Below are 17,756 nucleotides of genomic sequence, written 5' to 3' on the forward strand. Positions count from 1 at the left end.
TTTATAAAACTTCTTTCGGCTTGTCCCGTCAGGGGTCGCCACAGCGCTTCATCATTTTCCATCTAAGTCTATCTCCTGCACCTTCCTCTCGAACACCAAATGTCCTTACAACGTCCATCAGTTTTCTCTTTAATCCTCTTCTCCCTCTTTTACCTGGCATCTCCATCCTCGGCACCCTGCTATCAATATACTCTCTCTCGTCTCTGGCCATGTCCAAACCATCGAAGTCTGCTCTCTCGAACCTTGTCTCCAAAACATCCAACTTTGGTTGTCCCTCTAATCATTTGATTTCATTAGAATCTATTGGCATCCGTGGAAGAGTTCCCAAGCGAAATCCCCTGCTGTCAGCAAAGAATACAAAGGCTCGTCTCACATTTGCCTAAAATCATCTTGATGCTCCTCAAGACTTTTCTGGAGCTGCTTTAATGCCTCAGGACCAGGACAACTTGCCATGTTTGATGGAACAATGAATTCTGATATGTACCAGAAAATCCTGAAGGAGAAAGTCCAGAGAACAGATCAGTTCGTGCCCTCAAAGTCAATGGCTCTTGGATCATGCAGCAGGATAACGATCCAAAACACACCTTGAAGTCCACAACATAAATAAATAAATAAACAAACAAACAAATAAATGGTTTTGAACTGGCCAAGTCAAAGTCCTGGTTTAAATCCAATTGAGCTGCTGTGGTTTGACCTTAAATGGGTAGTTCATGCTAGAAAACCCTCCAATATGGCAGACCTGAAACAATTCTGCAAAGAAGAGAGGGATAAAATTCCTGCAGAGCAATGTGAGAAACCCGTCATCTATTATCACAAACGTTTGATTTCAGTTATTGCTGCCAAGGGTGGCACAACCCATTTATTAGATCCAGGGGGCAATTATATTTTCACAGAGGCTCAGAAAGGTTTTGATTTTGCTGTGCCTTAATAAATTCAATTGTCATTTGAAAAAAGCATTTTCTTTTTCCTTGGGTTATCTTTGAGTGATTTGATTATTTGAAACCTTTGTCTGTGATAGATATGCAAAAAAAAAAACAGAAATCAGGAAGGGGTGAATACTTTTTCTTGGCACTGTAAGTACTGGATACACATATGTAACAATACATTTAACATGATAACAGAATATAAAATCTACTCCATTGAGTACATTTTACTCTTATGCATAAAATGGGCTTCTTTCCATAAAATATGTGTGCAATACACCCAAGATACCCCAGATACCTATTTTCATGCTATATGCTCATGCTATATATATAATCAGTTACACAAAATCTCATATTTCGAATTTAAGGACCACTTACAACTAGATTATACATGCCTGGCAATTTAGGATTAAATAACCTTTCTAATAAACATGTACATTGCTTGTTGTGTTAACTCTTGCTAAGAAAACAATTCCATTAAATTGGAAAAAGAAGCCATTGATATTAATCAGTGGCTAAGGCTCATCACAGAATATATTGAGTTACAAAAAGTATCACCGCAATTTTAAATGTTTTTTTTTTTTTTTAACATATATTCATAGACAACTGGTCACCTTTCCTCAATATGATAAATTTAGACTCTTGATTCCTTTGCTGGGTAGGGTGCCCACTGACAAATACCAAGAATATTTCCCAAGTGTGAAAATAGACTTTTGACTTCTGCATTCTTTGTCAATGTTGTTATCAGATTATTAATTTAGCTATAATCATTATTTTTGGTATCTTTTTTAATTTTTTCTTTTTTCATACATTTTAGATAGGTTTGCATGGTGAGAGTTCACATGCATGGAGTGGGGATTTTGCTTCTCTTGTCCCTGTGTTAGTGGTTCCAGCTTCTGTGGTGCCCTGAGAAAACTCACGCAGGCACAAGAAGAACATGCAAACGTAGTGACTCTTTTGGCAAGTCGATCCGAGGACTTTCATGAGCCGTGAAGAATTAGTTTGCTTCCTATTTCCTAATCTGTACATTGGATGCCATCCACCAGGGGTATCAAAGTCATTTTTGCCATGGGCCACATTGGGGAAGTTTTGATACGAGAAGCCAATAACTAATTTTAAAAGTATTGATCACAAAAAATGCTTGCAAAATCTCATTTTTTCAAAAAGTGAAGACAATTTCAATGTTAGTGTTTGAGCATGAAAAATGATGGTCGTCGTTTACTTTTGCTGTCACATTAAATGGCTGGGCCTTCAATTTAGCACTTCTGCCATAGTTGATCACAAACTGACGCTAAAGCATTTAATGAAGTCAAAATTACATTAAATTCTTTATTTGGAAGGAAAACACCTCATGGCCAGAATATGAAACACTAAACAGTAACTATAGTAGTGTCTGAGGGTACCTTCTTATGACTTGTGACAAAACCAGGTAATCGCAAACCATTTGTAACCTTGAAACAGCGTCGTAAACCCCTTGTATTAGATCTGGGATGATATTGTAAATTCTGTACATTAATTGTATATTCAGAATGGCTTGAATGACAAAATGTGTTTGAAAACATTGATTCTGCTATGATCCTTTTACTGACATGTTCATATTAAATGGGGTAAGTGGGGGGTATTGTCAATTAGTTTGTATGTACAACAATACAAAAGTACAGGATGAAATCAGGACGCAGCTAGATAATTTACATGTTGTCTGCAGCAGAAATATATCTGCTGAGGAAGTTGTTCAGTTCCGAGATGTGCATGGTCTCTTTGATAGTGGTATCTCTGCTGCGGACTTGCAGGAGGCCGCTCTCCAAAGTGTTCTCACTGATCACTGCGGTGAAAAGCACACCCATTTCATCATACCTACGACGCAGGATACACAAAGAGTATTTTGTAAGCAAAACACATTCATTAATAGTGAAACATAAGACTGTACAGGAAATGCTACATTCACAAAAATCTTCCTAGTGAAATTTACAGATGAAACTAAAATGCACAAACTATACTGGTGAATTCTTGACTTTCAAATGACATGTCCATATGTTAAATGTGTATTTACTTTTTACACTTGCAGTTCTCTAAAACGAAAGGAAAAATTCACAACAGTTATTTATCCATGAATGGACTGATACATCCCCCGGTTTAATTAGAATTTGTATTTCAGCAGTCCTCTTCATGTTAAAATTTTGACACCAGGAAACCAAGACGAATGCTAACAATTGATCAACAGTGCTTTATTTAGGCTTTATTTATTTATTTATGTATGCATTTAAAACCTGTCCCGTTAAGCTGCATGGCCCCGCAGAATGATGGATCTGTATGCCTTTGTAGTGGAACAGTTTTGTTGTGCAACAGGGGAGTTGAAATACTTCTGCTTATTTTTATTCACTTACTTTTTTTAGTATTCTGATGTTTGCTAAAAATGCAGCCAGACAGAGAAAGGTTGTAGGGGACAGACAGATCACAGCAGAACAATAGTGAGACAGTTTTAATGCCACCAGACCAGAAACCAGCACAGATGTAGCAGCACCCGGCCGACGACCGCCCAACATACCCAGTTACAGTCGTCCAGGGGACCCTGAATGAGATCAGAGTATGCCCAAGATTTGCCGTATGTACAATGCCTACTGAAAATGTGCAGTGTGTGAGGTAAGAGGCTAGACTCGTGGGGGTGGACAAGGGTGCCACCAACTGGTGGTACCACAAGTGTTCCAGGATGTACAACATTAGTGCCTATTAATTTGGGGGAAATTACTGGCTTCACACAAAATCCAAACTTTGCTCTCTCTCCGTTGCTCTTTCTGAATGCATTAAACCCTCACATTTTCAACTTTAGTCCAGCAACACATGTTCCGATCTTCAGTTTTCCTTATTTTCTTTCTGTAGTTAGACCCCTCTGTGCATTTGCCTATAGATCCCTTGTAGAAAAGTGTACTGGGAATAGTGTCCTTGTTTATGTTTAGGTACTGTGTCATCACGTAAATTCTGCATTAAGTTGGTGCTTGAACACTAGTTTTTAAGTTAACGGTTCATGTTTATGTAACTTGTGTGGCATGTTTTACCAAGTAATGGTACAATTATTTATTTTTTTTGTAGCGGATAAGTGATATTCCTGCTACTTAGCAACTGCTGTTCTGAGAATTGCCACAACAAAACTAACTCCAGACTTTGATGCACTGCAAAAAAAAGTGATCAACAAAACAATACAGTCCCTGTTATAAGAAAATCTAAGTACTGTATTACAACCACAATGCCTTTTGTTGTTAATTTTTCATATACAAACATTTGCTTGTGACTTGGCCCGCCTGAGTGTCACAGTGTTATCAGCAGTTTGCAAAATAAATAAATAAAATGGAAGAGTCACAGAAAGGTATGCATATGGATATCCCTGGAAATTTGTTGATTTGTGGATTTTGCTGTTCAGCTCCTTATAAGAGAATATCAATTTGTACTAAACAGTTGAAGATGAGCATTCAAAAGTTCAAATTAAGTCCACTTGTTAAGATTACAGTGCATTTTATGTTCCAGTGAAATTTCACCCAATAACACAATAGGCCTTTTATGTGAGTAGTGTATACAGTGGACCCCTGCATATTCACGATGTTCCCACCCTCGGATTCACCTATTTTTTTTTTTTTTTTTTATATATTCAAAATTAAATTTGATTTCTTGGGGGGAGACCTACCCCAGTTCCTTCACAGACACTGCATATTAGTCGTAGTTTCCTGCTTATTGACGCTTTTTCCAAAGGGTTTAAAAAAACATCATGGCAATTATAATGGCAGTCAATTATTAATGGATTTGCACTTATTCGCAGTGGAGCCAGTCCCTATCAGCTGTGAATAGCGGGGGACCACTGTACTATATATTTTCTTTAATCAACTTTTTACTTGGAGTTCAGCTGCTCCATTGGCACAGGTGATGTTTCAAGATATCCAGGCCAAGCAGAGATTTTGGCTTCCTTTAACTCCTGCCAGAGGCCTTCACAAACCTATAGTCCGTAAGCACAGTGAATGTTGAATAACTTGCATCAGTCACCAGTGATAAAGTAATGAATCATTGAATTGCTTCTCTGACCTGCCTTAGCTCCATTGTAGCTCCCCTGCCAATACCTAGAGCCACTTTGACCGGAGCCAACAATGGATGCAATTTCAGAACCTGAAATCAGTGAAATGAAGAAACAAAAACAAAAAACAAAGAAAGAAATGAGTCTTTCAGAAGTTTTGTTCAAATAATGACACCTTTTAGAGATGGCGTTACCTTTCTTTGATGTAGCTTCTGTTTGATGTCTTCTCTGTTGTGCAGCTGCAGCGAGTTGGACAGAAAGGCCAACAAACCACGATCAATGTTCCCGGTTATTGAAACTATGTGAGCAACAGACTTCTGACCATCTCGACTCTACAGGATGTTTGGGAAGACAAACAACACAAGTGAAAAATTCTATAGAATTGCCGATCAGTGTAACATTTGACATTTTTGTGGCAAGTGTGTTGGCAGATTTGTTTTACATATAGCAAATATTAGTCCTATTCTAACTTCAACTTTCGCAGGTTTTGTTGTGGCTTCTCGCTCTTCTGGTGAATCTGTCCGAAGAAAACTATACGGATGTGATTATTATTCATTTTCAGGTTTTTTTTTTTTTTTAAGTAAACATGACGATACATTTGATCTCTGTGTGACATGGAAAATGAGATGACATAAGGGCACATAGACATTACTTGTTGTTTAAAGTTAGCTCAGAGGCAGTCCTGGACAGAATGGCGCCCTGTGTGATGACCATTGACTTTGTGTGTATGTGTGAATCCTACCCTGGACAGCTGGGTATATGAGAAACTGCCCTTCAACCTAGGTAGCTTGGCAGCATCTGCCGTTGTTACAAAGTCAGAATCACTGGATGATCGCAATTGCTGCAAGTGGTATGCTAAATTACTTTGGATATTGTCTTTGCTCCATGTCCATTTTCCAAGCCGCTTATCCTCACAAGGATCATGGGTGTGCAAGAGCCTATCCCAGCGATCATTGGGCGAAAAGCAGACTAAACCCTGAACTGGTCGCCAGTCAGTCGGAGCCCATATTCTCTATGGTGTCGTAGGCAAAGTATTTTGATGAAAATAACTCAAGCACCAGCGACTGCTGACATCCCTCATGCCAGAGCAGTTTGTTAAATTTCCTGTGGTCCACATACAATCCACACGATAATTAGTATAGCGCATACCAGACCAATTCACTAGTTACATGATTCATTGATACAGTATTTACTCAAAATACATGCTGCATTCAAACAAGTAAATGACAAACAAGACCGATAATTTGATAAAATGTAAAACCAAATACTGTTAAAATAAAAACAAAATGTCTTTTGATCCTCAAGAAACACCCCTGAGATGAAAAGAGTACCAAGTTGATATAAAAAGACAGCAGGCATGTCAAACTCGTAGCCTAGAGGCCTTCCAGCCTGCCACACCATTTTATGTGGCCCGCGAAAGCAAATCATTTGCATTAACTTCCATGATTCTTGCTAAACTTGTATCAAGATTTCACATTGTAATCAATCATGTGTAGATATTACAACCAGGTGGTACGGTGGAACAGCTATAGACCGTTGGGCTCACAGTTCTGAGGACCGGGGTTCCAATCCCGGCGCCACCAGTGTGGAGTTTGCATGTTCTCCCCGTGCCTGCGTAGGTTTTCACCAGGCATTCTGGTTTCCTCCCACATCCCAAAAACATGCAATATTAATTGAACACTGTAAATTGCCCCTCTGTGTGTTTGTGAGTGCGATTGTTGTATGTCTCCATGTGCCCTGCAACTGGCTGGCAACCAGTCCAGCGTGTACCCTGCCTCCTCCCCGATGATTGCTGGGATGGGCTCCAGCACTCCCGTGACCCTCATGAGGTGATGCAGCTCAGAAAATGGAGGGATGGCATGAGGATAAGAGGCTAAGAAAATGGATGGATGGATATTTAAACCGCTTTTTATTACCAAACTCTTTTTACAGTATCTGAACAATAGTGCAACAAACCATTTTCTTTTTAGTTGTGATTTAAAACTAATTGACAATGATTTACAAACCCAAGTCCAACATAGTTGGGACATTGTGTTAAACAAATAAAAACAGGTTTGAAAAAATGATTTGCAAATCATGTTCCACCTATACTTAATTGAATACACTATCAAGACATGATATTTAATGTTCAAACTGTTTTTAGCAAATAATCATGAACTCGAAAATTTTATGGCTGCAACACGTTCCAAAAAAAAAAAACTGGGACACATTCATGTTTACCACTGTGTTACATCACCTTTACTTTTTACAAGATTAAATAAACATTTGGGAGCAGGGGTCACTAATTGTTGAAGCTTTGTAGGTTGGCTTTTTTCTCCATTCCAGCTTCAACAGTCTGGGGTCTCCGTTTTCATAGTTTACACTTCGTAATCTACTACACATTTTCAATGGGAGACAGGTCTGGACTGCATGCAGGCCAGTCTGGTATCTGCTCTCTATTACCACGAAGCCACACTGTTGAAACACGTCCAGAAGGTGGTTTGACATTGTCTTGCTACAGCGATTTCTCCGGCTTCTCTGAACCTTTTGATATGATGGACTGTAGATGATAAAATCCCTACATTTCTTGGAAATGTATGTTGAGGAACCTTGTCCTTAAAGTGTCTGACTAGTTTCTCACACATCCCTCAACCTTCTCGGTTTTTTTTGCCACCTGTCCCAGTTTTTTGGAACATGTTGTAGGCATAAAATTCTAGATTTAGAATAGAATTCTAAATAGAATCTATAATTAGAATTTTGATTTATTTACTAAAAAAAATCAAGTTTATCATTTTGAACAATGTCTTGTTTTTGTTTATCATTTTGAACAATGTCTTGTTTTTGCAGTGTATTCAATTAAAGTTTAGTTTTTTTTGCAAATCACTGTATTCTGCTTAGGAAAGGAACTTTGAGAGACAGATGGTGGTGGACTTTGCAAAAAGGATGGAAATGGCAGTAGTGAACACTTTTTTCCAGGAGAGGCAGGAATTTATAGTGACCTACAAGACCGAAGGTAGAAGCACGCAGGTGGATTTTATTCGATGCAGACGATGTAATCTGAAGGAGGTTACCGAGTATAAACTAGTGGAAGGGGAGAATGTAGCTTGACAACACAGGATGGTGGTGTGTAGGAAAACACTGATGATGGGTAGGAAAATTAAGAAGACAAAAGGTAGAGCAGAGAATCAGGTGGTGGAAGCTGAGAATAGAAGAATGTTGTGTGGCCTTTCGGAAAAAGATGAGACAGGCTCTCGATGGACAGGAGGAGCTCCCGGAAGACTGGACCACTACAGCCTAGGTGATCAGAGAGACAGGCAGGACAGTACTTGGTGTGTTTTCTGGTAGGAAAGCGGAGAAGGAGACCTGGTGGTGGAACCCCAAAATACAGGAAGTCATACAAGGAAAGAGATTAGCGAAGAAGAAGTGGGACACAGAGGACTGCGGAGAGGCGAAAGGAATACATTGATGCGACATAGTACAAAGGTAGATGTGGCGAAGGATAAACAAGAGGCATAAGATGACATGTACACTAGGTTGGACACGAAAGAAAGCAAAAAGGATCTCTACAGGTTGGCCAGACAGAGGGATAGAGATGGGAAGGATGTGCAGCAGGTAAGTGTAATTAAGGATAGAGTTGGAAATCTGTTGACTGGTGCCAGTAGTGTGCTAAATAGATGGAAAGAATACTTTGAGAAGTTGATGAATGAAGAAAATGGGACAGAAGGAAGAGTTGAAGAGGCAGGTGTGAAGGACCAGGAAGTGGCAATGATTACTAAGGGGGAAGTCAGAAAGGCACTACAAAGGCTGAAAAACGGAAAGGCAGTTGGTCCTGATGACATACTGGTAGAGGTATGGAAGCAATTTGGAGAGGTCGCTTTGGAGTTTTTGACCAACTTATTCAACACAATAGTAGCGGGCGAGAAGATGCCTGAAGAATGGAGGAAAAGTGTGCTAGTTCCCATTTTTAAGAACAAAGGTGACTTATAGAGCTGTGACAACTATAGAGGAATAAAGTTGATTAGCCACACAATGACGTGATGGGAAAGAGTAGTGGAGGGTAGACTCAGGACAGAAGTCAGTATCTAGCAAAAAGCAAGCAACAGTATTGTTTCATGCCGAGAAAGAGTACCACAGATGCATTATTTGCTTTGAGGATGCTAATTGTAAAGTAAAGAAGGTCTTTGTGGATCTAGCGAAAGCCTCTGACAGAGTACCAAGAGAGGAACTTCCTGTTCGCTGTTGGCTGACAGACGAGGTTGGACTGGAATCCCCTTGGACCATGATGTTCGCAGATGAAATTGTGATATGCAGTGAAAGCGGGGAGCAGGTGGAGGAACAAATAGAAAGATGGAGGCATGCACAGGAAAGGAGAGAAATTAAGATTATCTGAACTAAAATAGAAAATATGTGCATGAATGAGAGGGGTGGAGGCGGAAGAGTTAGGCTCCAGGGAGAAGAGTTTGCGATGCTGGGTGACTTCAAATACTTGGGGTCAACAATCTAGAGCAATGGTGAGTGCGGTAAGGAAGTGAAGAAACAGGTCGAAGTGGGTTGGAACAGCTGACGGAAGGTTTTCTGGTGTGTTATGTGACAGAAGAGTCTCTGCAAAAATGTTTATAAAGGTTTATAAAGTTTATAAAACAGTGGTGAGACCAGCCATGATGTATGAATTAGAGACCATGGCATTGAAGAGACAAAAGGAAGCAAAGCTGGAGGTGGCAGAAATGAAGAGGTTGAGGTTCTCTCGAGGAGTGGGCAGGTTGGATAGGATTAGAGGGACAGCCAAACTTGGATGTTTTGGAGACAAGGTTCGAGAGAGCAGACTTCGATGCTTTGCACATATCCAGAGATGAGAGTCAGAATATTGGTAGAAGGGTGCTGAGGATGAAGCTGCCAGACAAAAGAGCGAGAGGAAGAAAACATAGGTTGATGGATGTTGTGAGGGAAGGCATGAGGACAGTGGGTGTTAGACAATAAGATGCACAAAATAGGATTAGATGGGAAAAAAATTAGACACTGTGGTGACCCCTAATGAGATAAGTCGAAAGGAAAATAAGGAGGAGACTGTATCCTGCTTTTAGCTTTGTAACACAACGTCTCAACTTCCTTGGAATTTGGTTTGTAATTGTGTAGAAATACGAAGGATAGCCTCTTTCACTACTCAAACATTTATATTATATATATTCTTCACAGTCATTACCCTCTGAGAGAAACTGTACCAACAATCTGACCTGTGACAAAAAAATTTTATACCCCTGCCAGAAAGGATGTGCCAGACCTGAAATTTAGAGCGGACTCCTTTGTGCATCTGCAGCAGTTCGCAGTCTCCTCGGCTCGACAGAACCTCCAGGGCCTCCTGACCCCATGGGAATTTGTAGTAGATCTTCACACCACGGGATGCCACTTCCTCTAATTCATCCTGAGAGACATCACTACTGCTGAAGTCTGACGGAACGAGTGCGAACTGGGCAAAAATAAAAAGGATCAAAGACTGTGGAATGGTGGAATTTTATTCTCGAGGCTGTGTGAGTTTTCTCTGGGCACTCCGGTTTCCTACCATGTCCCAAAAAAAATCCATGTTAGGTTAAGTGAAAGATTATAAATTGCCTGTGAGAGTAAATGGCTGTCTGCAATTGGCTGACGAACAGTCCAAGGTAGACCCCACCTTTTGTCCAAAGTCAGCCATAATCTTCTTATACCACCAACTCAGCTCCCCTCTGGACATGTCCAAACCCTCAAGGTCTGCTTTCTAACCTTGGCTGTCCCACCGATGAGCTCATTTCTAATCCTATCGAACCTGGTGACTCATAGAAACTACCTCAACGTCTTCATTTCTGGCACCTCTAGCTCTGCATCCTGTTGTCTCTTTTCTGCCACTGTCCGTACATCGTGGCTGGTCTCACCACTGTCATATAAATTTTTTCCCTTCATCCTAGCAGAGACTCTTCAATCGCATAAAACACCTGACACCTCCCTCCACCAGTTCTAACCTGTTTGGACCCATTTCTCCACTTCTTACCACTCTCACTACCAGTCTTGCTCTCAACTGGAAACCCAATGTATTTGAAGTCCTCCACCCTGGCTATCTCTTCTCCCTGTGGCCTCGCACTTCCACTTCCATCCCTCTCATTCATGCACATACTGTATTATCTGTTTCAGTCAGACTAATCTTCATTCCTCTCCTTGTGAGTCCATGCCTCCAGCTTTTTAAATGTTCTTCCACCTTGTCCATGCTTTCTCTCAGGATTAAAGCTCAATTTAACCAAAACAAATTTCGGGAGCTGTCCAAAATGAAAACTCACCTTTCTCCACCACTTGAGCCTCTGTCGAGCCCAGTGGTCCAACCACTGCGAGGAAGTCCGTGGAGAGCAGAACCAGACCAGAGATCCATGTGTGACTTCTGCTGGGCTGACAGAAATATCATCTTGGAATTATAGCTGCATGGTTAGGGATCGTTGCCTCCACAAAAAATGAAGGTGCCGCTGTTTGAGCGTTGCTTTGTTAGTCAGCAGCATTGGATTCAAAATCTACAATACACTTTCTTGAAACATTGGAGTGGCACATGTCCAAACTAGAACCAAATAAAAATGTGGATATGAGGGAATTTATTTTTGTTCTACTGTTGGAGTTACACTGATACAGTTCCCACAGTTCCAAAATGCAAATGGTCAAGTCCTCTCTTTGTAAAACTAACTACTGACATCACTTTTGTTTCATAGAATTCTTGCTTTTTAAATTGGGTGCCAAACAATGGAGGTGCCGCCACACCAGAGTCAGAAATGGTAAGCTCTAGTCATCTTATGTCACATTCAAGCTACTAAGTTGTGATTTCTGTTTTCTCAAGTCGTGTTTTCTGTTGCACCAGGTCTGGGGTGTCAAACTCCTTTTTGTTGCAGGACACATTTTCCCCTCAGACGGACCTTATGGGTTTTTCAACTAGGGTGGTACCTTAAGATCCGAATTTAATTTGACTGAGATCTTACCTCAGGTTGTTTTTGTCAAATGTAAATGTAATTAATCTGTTCCAGCCCCCAAAATACCACCCCACTTTTATTTTTGATGTGTCTTTCAATAAAAACAGTGTACATATTTGCAGATAAATATTGCATAAAAACAGAATGGCAAGAAGGGAACTGCTTTTATAAAATACTTGCAGATGAGACAATTTTTGGGAACAGAAGATACTGGCAGAAGTGGAGGGTGGAGAAGGATGTTTGTGGGGGAGGTGGTATTTCAGTCACTTTCTCTCACTCTTTACGCTACCTTTCAACTTAAATGCAACGTTTGTTTATTTCACTTTTGCTGAACTTGTTTTTTTTTATCCTTTCACTTGACTATGCTCATAACGCTACTGTACACTACGTTTTTTTGACTTGGTCCCCAATGCATTCTTCTATCAACAGGCGGCGTTTAAAAAAAAAAAAAACTATCCAAGAGTGTTTGTTTGTGCCTGTTTTTGACTTTCTTTCTAAAATGTGTAAGGCACATGTCATTACACAGCAGCAATGCACGGCCAGTTGGAATTTTTTTGGGCCGTTTGTTCATCACAAAATCCAAAACTTTCTCCCATATTGCCAACACTTCCTTTATCTCGGTGGTAGCGATCAGAACCCTCACTCCCCACCTCTTATGCTGTTGCATCTGTCGCTCCTTTAATTCCTCCCTCATCAGCTCCTCCTCAACTCCGTAGCTTCGAGATTATTTTCACCCCCTTGGCTGGCATTATCAACTTGATGGATTCATTCTGCTTGAAAATCATACAAATTGTATTAAAGTAACTGTAACCATGAGTGTACCCCATTAAGAGCAGAGGGGGACGGCGTAAGGTAGACGAGGTAGGAGAACGAGTGTGGCTGAGCAGCAGGTCGTTGTTCGAGAGTTCGGTGTGTGCTGCCTAAGTGTTGAATAAAAAGCAACTAAAACTCAGTGGTGACTCCTTTTCCTCATTGTCCTTTACCGAAGCTATTCCAATATGGTTGATGTAGAACGGTCATACATCTTTGCAAATTCGCTCACTTGTACATTCTGTTCGTGTTTTTCTATTTTGCGCTTGAATTCAATCGACATCATCCTTTTCTTCTCTCAGTTTTCTGTATCACTTGCTTTCTTGGGTGCATGCTTAAAAATGGTTGAATATTCACTTTTCCTTAATGCAAAATAAAACACGAGCACAGCTGCACAAAGATGCTACAGAGCAGAGGTACAGGCGTGGATAGACAATGATGCGTGAAAAGATGAGCGTAACCTTTGCGTTTCAGCATCTTGACAATGGCGACACCAGCAGTCGCTCGTACGGCAAATTCTGGCTCACAAGACATAGCAAAAAAATTGTCCCGGTCACGGGTCGTATCTCGCAAAACCAAAGAATCCAAACCAAAAAAATAAATCAATTGGAAAGCCAATTAATTGTCATTAACTGCCTCATTCACGTCAACAAGATGATTGCAGAAAGCATTGCTCTCTCTCAAGGCACTCTAGGCCATCACATAAGAGTGACTCACTCTTTTCAGTGTAAACTGGAGCAAGACATTCACCATTTAACGTCTGACAAGTCTGGCCCTCTGGAAAGACACAAATGGAATGTGTGTTTATCGATGAACCCTCACCAGCCGAGCCATCCTGTGAGGGCTGGAAACATCTACCAGTCTCAGCAATGCCAAATGGGAGTTTCCTGTTCACCAATTCAAATAAGGGGACAAACTGCTCCAAAGCTCCTTTGAAAATAAACAGAGGGTGAAACAAACACATTAAACTTTTAAACTGTTGGTCATGTGCACAGTAAAACCACAATGGTCACACTAAGTAATTAAGGTTTTACATTGCAAGTTTTCCTCCACTGATTAAAAGAATACAAGAGAAGAAACAATTGACAAAAGATTGGAGGCTACCTTGAATGAGGTTGGTTCTAAGCAAAGGTGATCTTTGCAGAAACATGCGGACGCTGTGGACAAGCTGCTCCCTGCTCAGCTCTGTCTCGTTCAGTACATTTCGGACGTCATCGGGTTCTACAATTCTGAGGTGTCCCCACCGTCCCGCAACTATATCCGGACTCCCGCTGCTGCTCGGCGTGTTTATCTCAAAAACCTGTTGTCTGGATCCAGTCATTGAACGCCACCATTGGTGAAGCACATTCTCTCTTAACTCGCTGCCAAGTGGCCCGTAGCTGCAAGTGGTACCACGTTTAAACAGCTCCACATTGGCGTGCCCAGGTGAGATGAAACCTCGGTCCACAATGAGTTGCAACAAAGTCCTGGCCTGATCCAAATTCGTTGATGCACCGCACCATCCTCTTGTATGTTGCCAAGCAGTGTACGTAAAAGTAAACTCACACCTTGGCAGGGCGCTTTTTACAAAGTGGCTGAACATGATGAGGAACGAGCTGGTAAAATGTCGAAACTGTCAAGTTAGAGGGCATAATCTGACAAATAACGCAACTAACCATGCAGTTACAATGACAATATATTTTAAAAGGTCGTGTTTAGTGGGAGAAAAGTTGAGCAAGATGACACAACATTGTTTGTTTAGCCCGCATGCTGCGAGAAGCCAAAAACCTTATGTCGGTGCCGCAAAATCCGCTTGCTTGCTGTTAAGTTCGTCTCGTGTCAAAGGTTTCTCGACTCATTTAAAACTTAAAAAAAAAACCTTTAACTTTCAATATTTAGTTTAATAAATCTTACAAATGGAAACTAAACCACATTATTTTAGACGTTTAAATTAGTACAGCGCCTGCGACCCGGAAGTGTTTTTTCTGTACTTACTGATTTTCTTTGTGTACCTCGCCACAACGCCACCTACTGCTTAGTTATAGGCTTGCTCGCATACGATAGCTCCCCATAGTACAGCTGCTGGAGCAAGCTGACCCCAAAATGAGCGAAAGCCCAATCATTCCGTTCCAAAGAGGAATTATGACTTATTTACAAAAATGCTTTATATAGTCAGTCAATACCAGGGATTTGCGCTGATGACGTTGCAAATTTTGTGCAACAATATCTTTTCATTTTCTTTAGGCTTGTCCTTTTCAGAGTCACCAAAGCATGTCTTTTCCATGTCAACCTATCTCTCAAACACTAACAGCCTCATGTCTTCCCTCACATTCTTCAATCTCTTTGGTCTTACTCTCGCTCTCTTGCCTTGTAGTTCCATCCTACCAATGTACAGTACTCACTATCGCTCCTCTGGATGTGGCCAAACCATCTAAATTTGCTTTGTTTGTCTCCAAAACATCTCACATCGGCAGTCCCTTTGATGAGTTGATTTCTACCCCTTAGGTCTGCTTCCTGTTGTCTCTTCGCTGCCACTGTCTCTAGTCCGTACATCATGGCTGGTCTCACCACTGTCATAAACTTTGTCCTTAATCCTAGCATCGACTATTGTGTCACAAAACATACCACAACTTCCTCCAACTATTCTAACCTGCTTGGACCGGTTGCATCTCTTACTTACCACACTCACCGTCACGCTGGAGTGTTGACCACACATATATAAAGTACTACACCACTCTCATTCATGCACATACAGCGATGCAAATAAGTATTTAACATCACCCTTTGTTTAACTGAATATATTTCTAAATGTGCCATTGATGTAAAATTTTCACCAGATGATAACAACCCTAGTTCCATCCATACATACAAAGAAAGTAGAACAAATAAGATCAGAATTTAAGGTGTGTGTAATAATGTGAAATGACAAAGGGAAAAAGCATTGAACACATGAAGAAAGGGAGGTGCAAAAAGGCATGGAAAGCCAAGACAACATCTAAAATCTATAAATAAAGAGTAATCCAGTCCCTTGTCAGTGGAAATGATTATCGGATAGTTCAGTCCTAAATGATGGCCTACAAAAAGCTCTCATTGCCAAGGTGTGAGTCAAGAAATTTCTTATGATGGATAACAGCAAAGAGCTGTCTCAAGACCATCGCAAACTAGTTGTTACAAAACACAACAATGGCATTGGTCACCGAAACTTTGAACGTTCCAGTGAGCACAGTTGAGGCCATAATACATAGTGTAAGTGGAAAGCCAATCATACCACCATCAATTTGTGTTGATCAGATGCCCATCACAATATTTCTGACAGGAGTGCAAAAAATCTGAATAGTTGACCAGGGGGAAAGGACCACCTGTCTTCTTTTCCTTTTGGCATGTCCCATTGCGGTCACCACAGCGTGCCATCTTTTTCCATGTGCACCTATCTCCTGCATCTTCCTCTCTAACACCCACACACACATCTGCCCTCAGGCCTTCCCTCACAACATCCATCAACCTTCTATTTTTTCTTCCTCTCGCTCTTTTGCCTGGCAGCTCCATCTTCCGCACTCTTCTACCAATGTGCTCACTCTCTCACCTCTGGACACGTCCAAATCATCGAAGTCTGCGCTCCCTCACCTTGTCTCCAAAACATCCAACTTTGGCTGTCCCTCTAATGAGCTCATTTCTAATTCTATTCAACCTGCTCACTCCTAGAGAGAACCTCAACATCTTCATTTCTGCCACCTCCAGCTTTGCTTTCTGTCTCTTCAGTGCCATGGTGTCTAATCCATTCATCATGGCTAGTCTCACCACTGTTTTATAAACTTTGCTTTTCATCCTTGCAGAGACTCATCTGTCACATAACACACTAGACACCTTCCGCCAGCTGTTGCAACCTGCTTGGACCAGTTTCTTCTCTTCCTAACCACACACACCCTTGCTCTGGATTGTTAACCCCAAGTATTTGAAGTCTCCCCCTATAGCCGCACTCTTTCCTCTCCATTCATCTCAATCACACACATACAGTATATTCTGTTTTACTTCGGCTAATCTTCATTCCTCTCTTTTCCAGTGCGTAGCTCCATCTTTCAAATTGTTCCTGCACCCGCCCCTGCTTTCACGGCACACCCCACTGTCATCTGCGAACATCATGGTCCAAGGGGATTGCATTCTAACCTCATTTGTCAGCCTGTCCATAACCAGTGCAAACAGAAAGAGGTTCAGCGCTGATCCCTAACGCAGTCCGACCTCAACCTTAAATTCTTCTGTCACACCTACGGCACGCCTCACCACTGTTCTGCAGCCGTCATACATGTCCTGCACTATTTTAACATACTTCTCTGCCACACCAGACTTCCGCATGCAATACCACAGTTTTTCTCTTGGTACTCTGTCATAGGCCTTCGCTAGATCCACAAAGACACAATGTAGGTCCTTCTGACCTTCTCTGTAGTTTTCCACTAGCACCCTCAAGGCAAATAATGCATCTATGGTACTCTTTCTAGGTATGAAAACATACTGTTGTTTGCAGATACTTCTGTCCCGAGTCTGGCCTCCACTACTCTTTCCCATAAGTTGATTGTGTGGCTCATAAACTTTATTCCTCTATAGTTCCCACAGCTCCGCAAATAACCTTTGTTCTTAAAAATGGGAACTAGCACACTTTTCCTCCATTCTTCAGCCATCTTCTCACCTGTGTAGCGTTTCAAAAAGACCTGGGATTAGCAAGTACTATTGTCACAAGGCGTGGGCCTCACAATTCTGAGGACCAGGGTTCAAATCCTCGCCACACCTGTGTGGAGTTTGTATGTTCTCCCCATGGCTGCATGGGTTTTCTCCAGGCACTGGGGTTTCCTCCCACATCCCAAAAATATGCATAAATTTTACACTCTAAATTACTCAGAGGTGTGATTGTAAATGAGACTGTTCCCTTTCTTCATGTGCATTGCAATTGGCTGGCAACCAGTTCAGGGTGTACCCGGTCTCCTGGCCGATGACGGCTGGGGTAGGGTCCAGAATTCCCGTGACCCTTGTGAGGATAAGCAG

At 41.3% G+C, this 17,756-nt stretch overlaps 1 protein-coding gene across 19 annotated transcripts; it reads right to left on the reverse strand.

Annotated features, from left to right (window-relative positions):
* Window positions 1-1,054: 1,054 nt before the first annotated feature.
* On the reverse strand, window positions 1,055-15,914 carry polg2 (polymerase (DNA directed), gamma 2, accessory subunit). 19 transcript variants are annotated; one of them, XM_061828826.1, is made up of 10 exons: window positions 13,848-15,713; window positions 13,602-13,673; window positions 13,461-13,520; window positions 13,205-13,261; window positions 11,262-11,362; window positions 10,238-10,378; window positions 5,175-5,312; window positions 4,992-5,072; window positions 4,805-4,905; window positions 1,055-2,777 (listed from the first exon to the last, which is right to left on the reverse strand). In XM_061828826.1, exons 1-10 carry the CDS (start codon window positions 14,323-14,325, stop codon window positions 2,612-2,614), a joined length of 1,395 nt encoding a protein of 464 aa, XP_061684810.1. In that variant the 5' UTR covers window positions 14,326-15,713; the 3' UTR covers window positions 1,055-2,611. The 19 variants fall into 19 exon arrangements, with proteins under 19 accessions (XP_061684810.1, XP_061684804.1, XP_061684803.1 ...); XM_061828820.1 differs by having other exon boundaries at window positions 10,238-10,423; window positions 11,262-11,359; window positions 13,848-15,709; XM_061828819.1 differs by having other exon boundaries at window positions 10,238-10,423; window positions 13,848-15,709.
* Window positions 15,915-17,756: the final 1,842 nt, after the last annotated feature.

This window comes from Syngnathoides biaculeatus, chromosome 9 (assembly GCF_019802595.1).
Source record: "Syngnathoides biaculeatus isolate LvHL_M chromosome 9, ASM1980259v1, whole genome shotgun sequence".
NCBI lineage: Eukaryota > Metazoa > Chordata > Actinopteri > Syngnathiformes > Syngnathidae > Syngnathoides > Syngnathoides biaculeatus.

Bases quoted from the DNA above. Each gene is read 5' to 3' on its own strand.
- polg2 (XM_061828818.1), bottom strand. From the start codon at position 14,325: ATGTTCAGCCACTTTGTAAAAAGCGCCCTGCCAAGGTGTGAGTTTACT. The intron at 10,424-11,261 runs GTGAGTTTTCAT...ATTTTTGCCCAG, and splicing joins GGCTCAAGTGGTGGAGAAAG to TTCGCACTCGTTCCGTCAGA. The intron at 4,906-4,991 runs GTCAGAGAAGCA...TACGGACTATAG, and splicing joins CTACAATGGAGCTAAGGCAG to GTTTGTGAAGGCCTCTGGCA.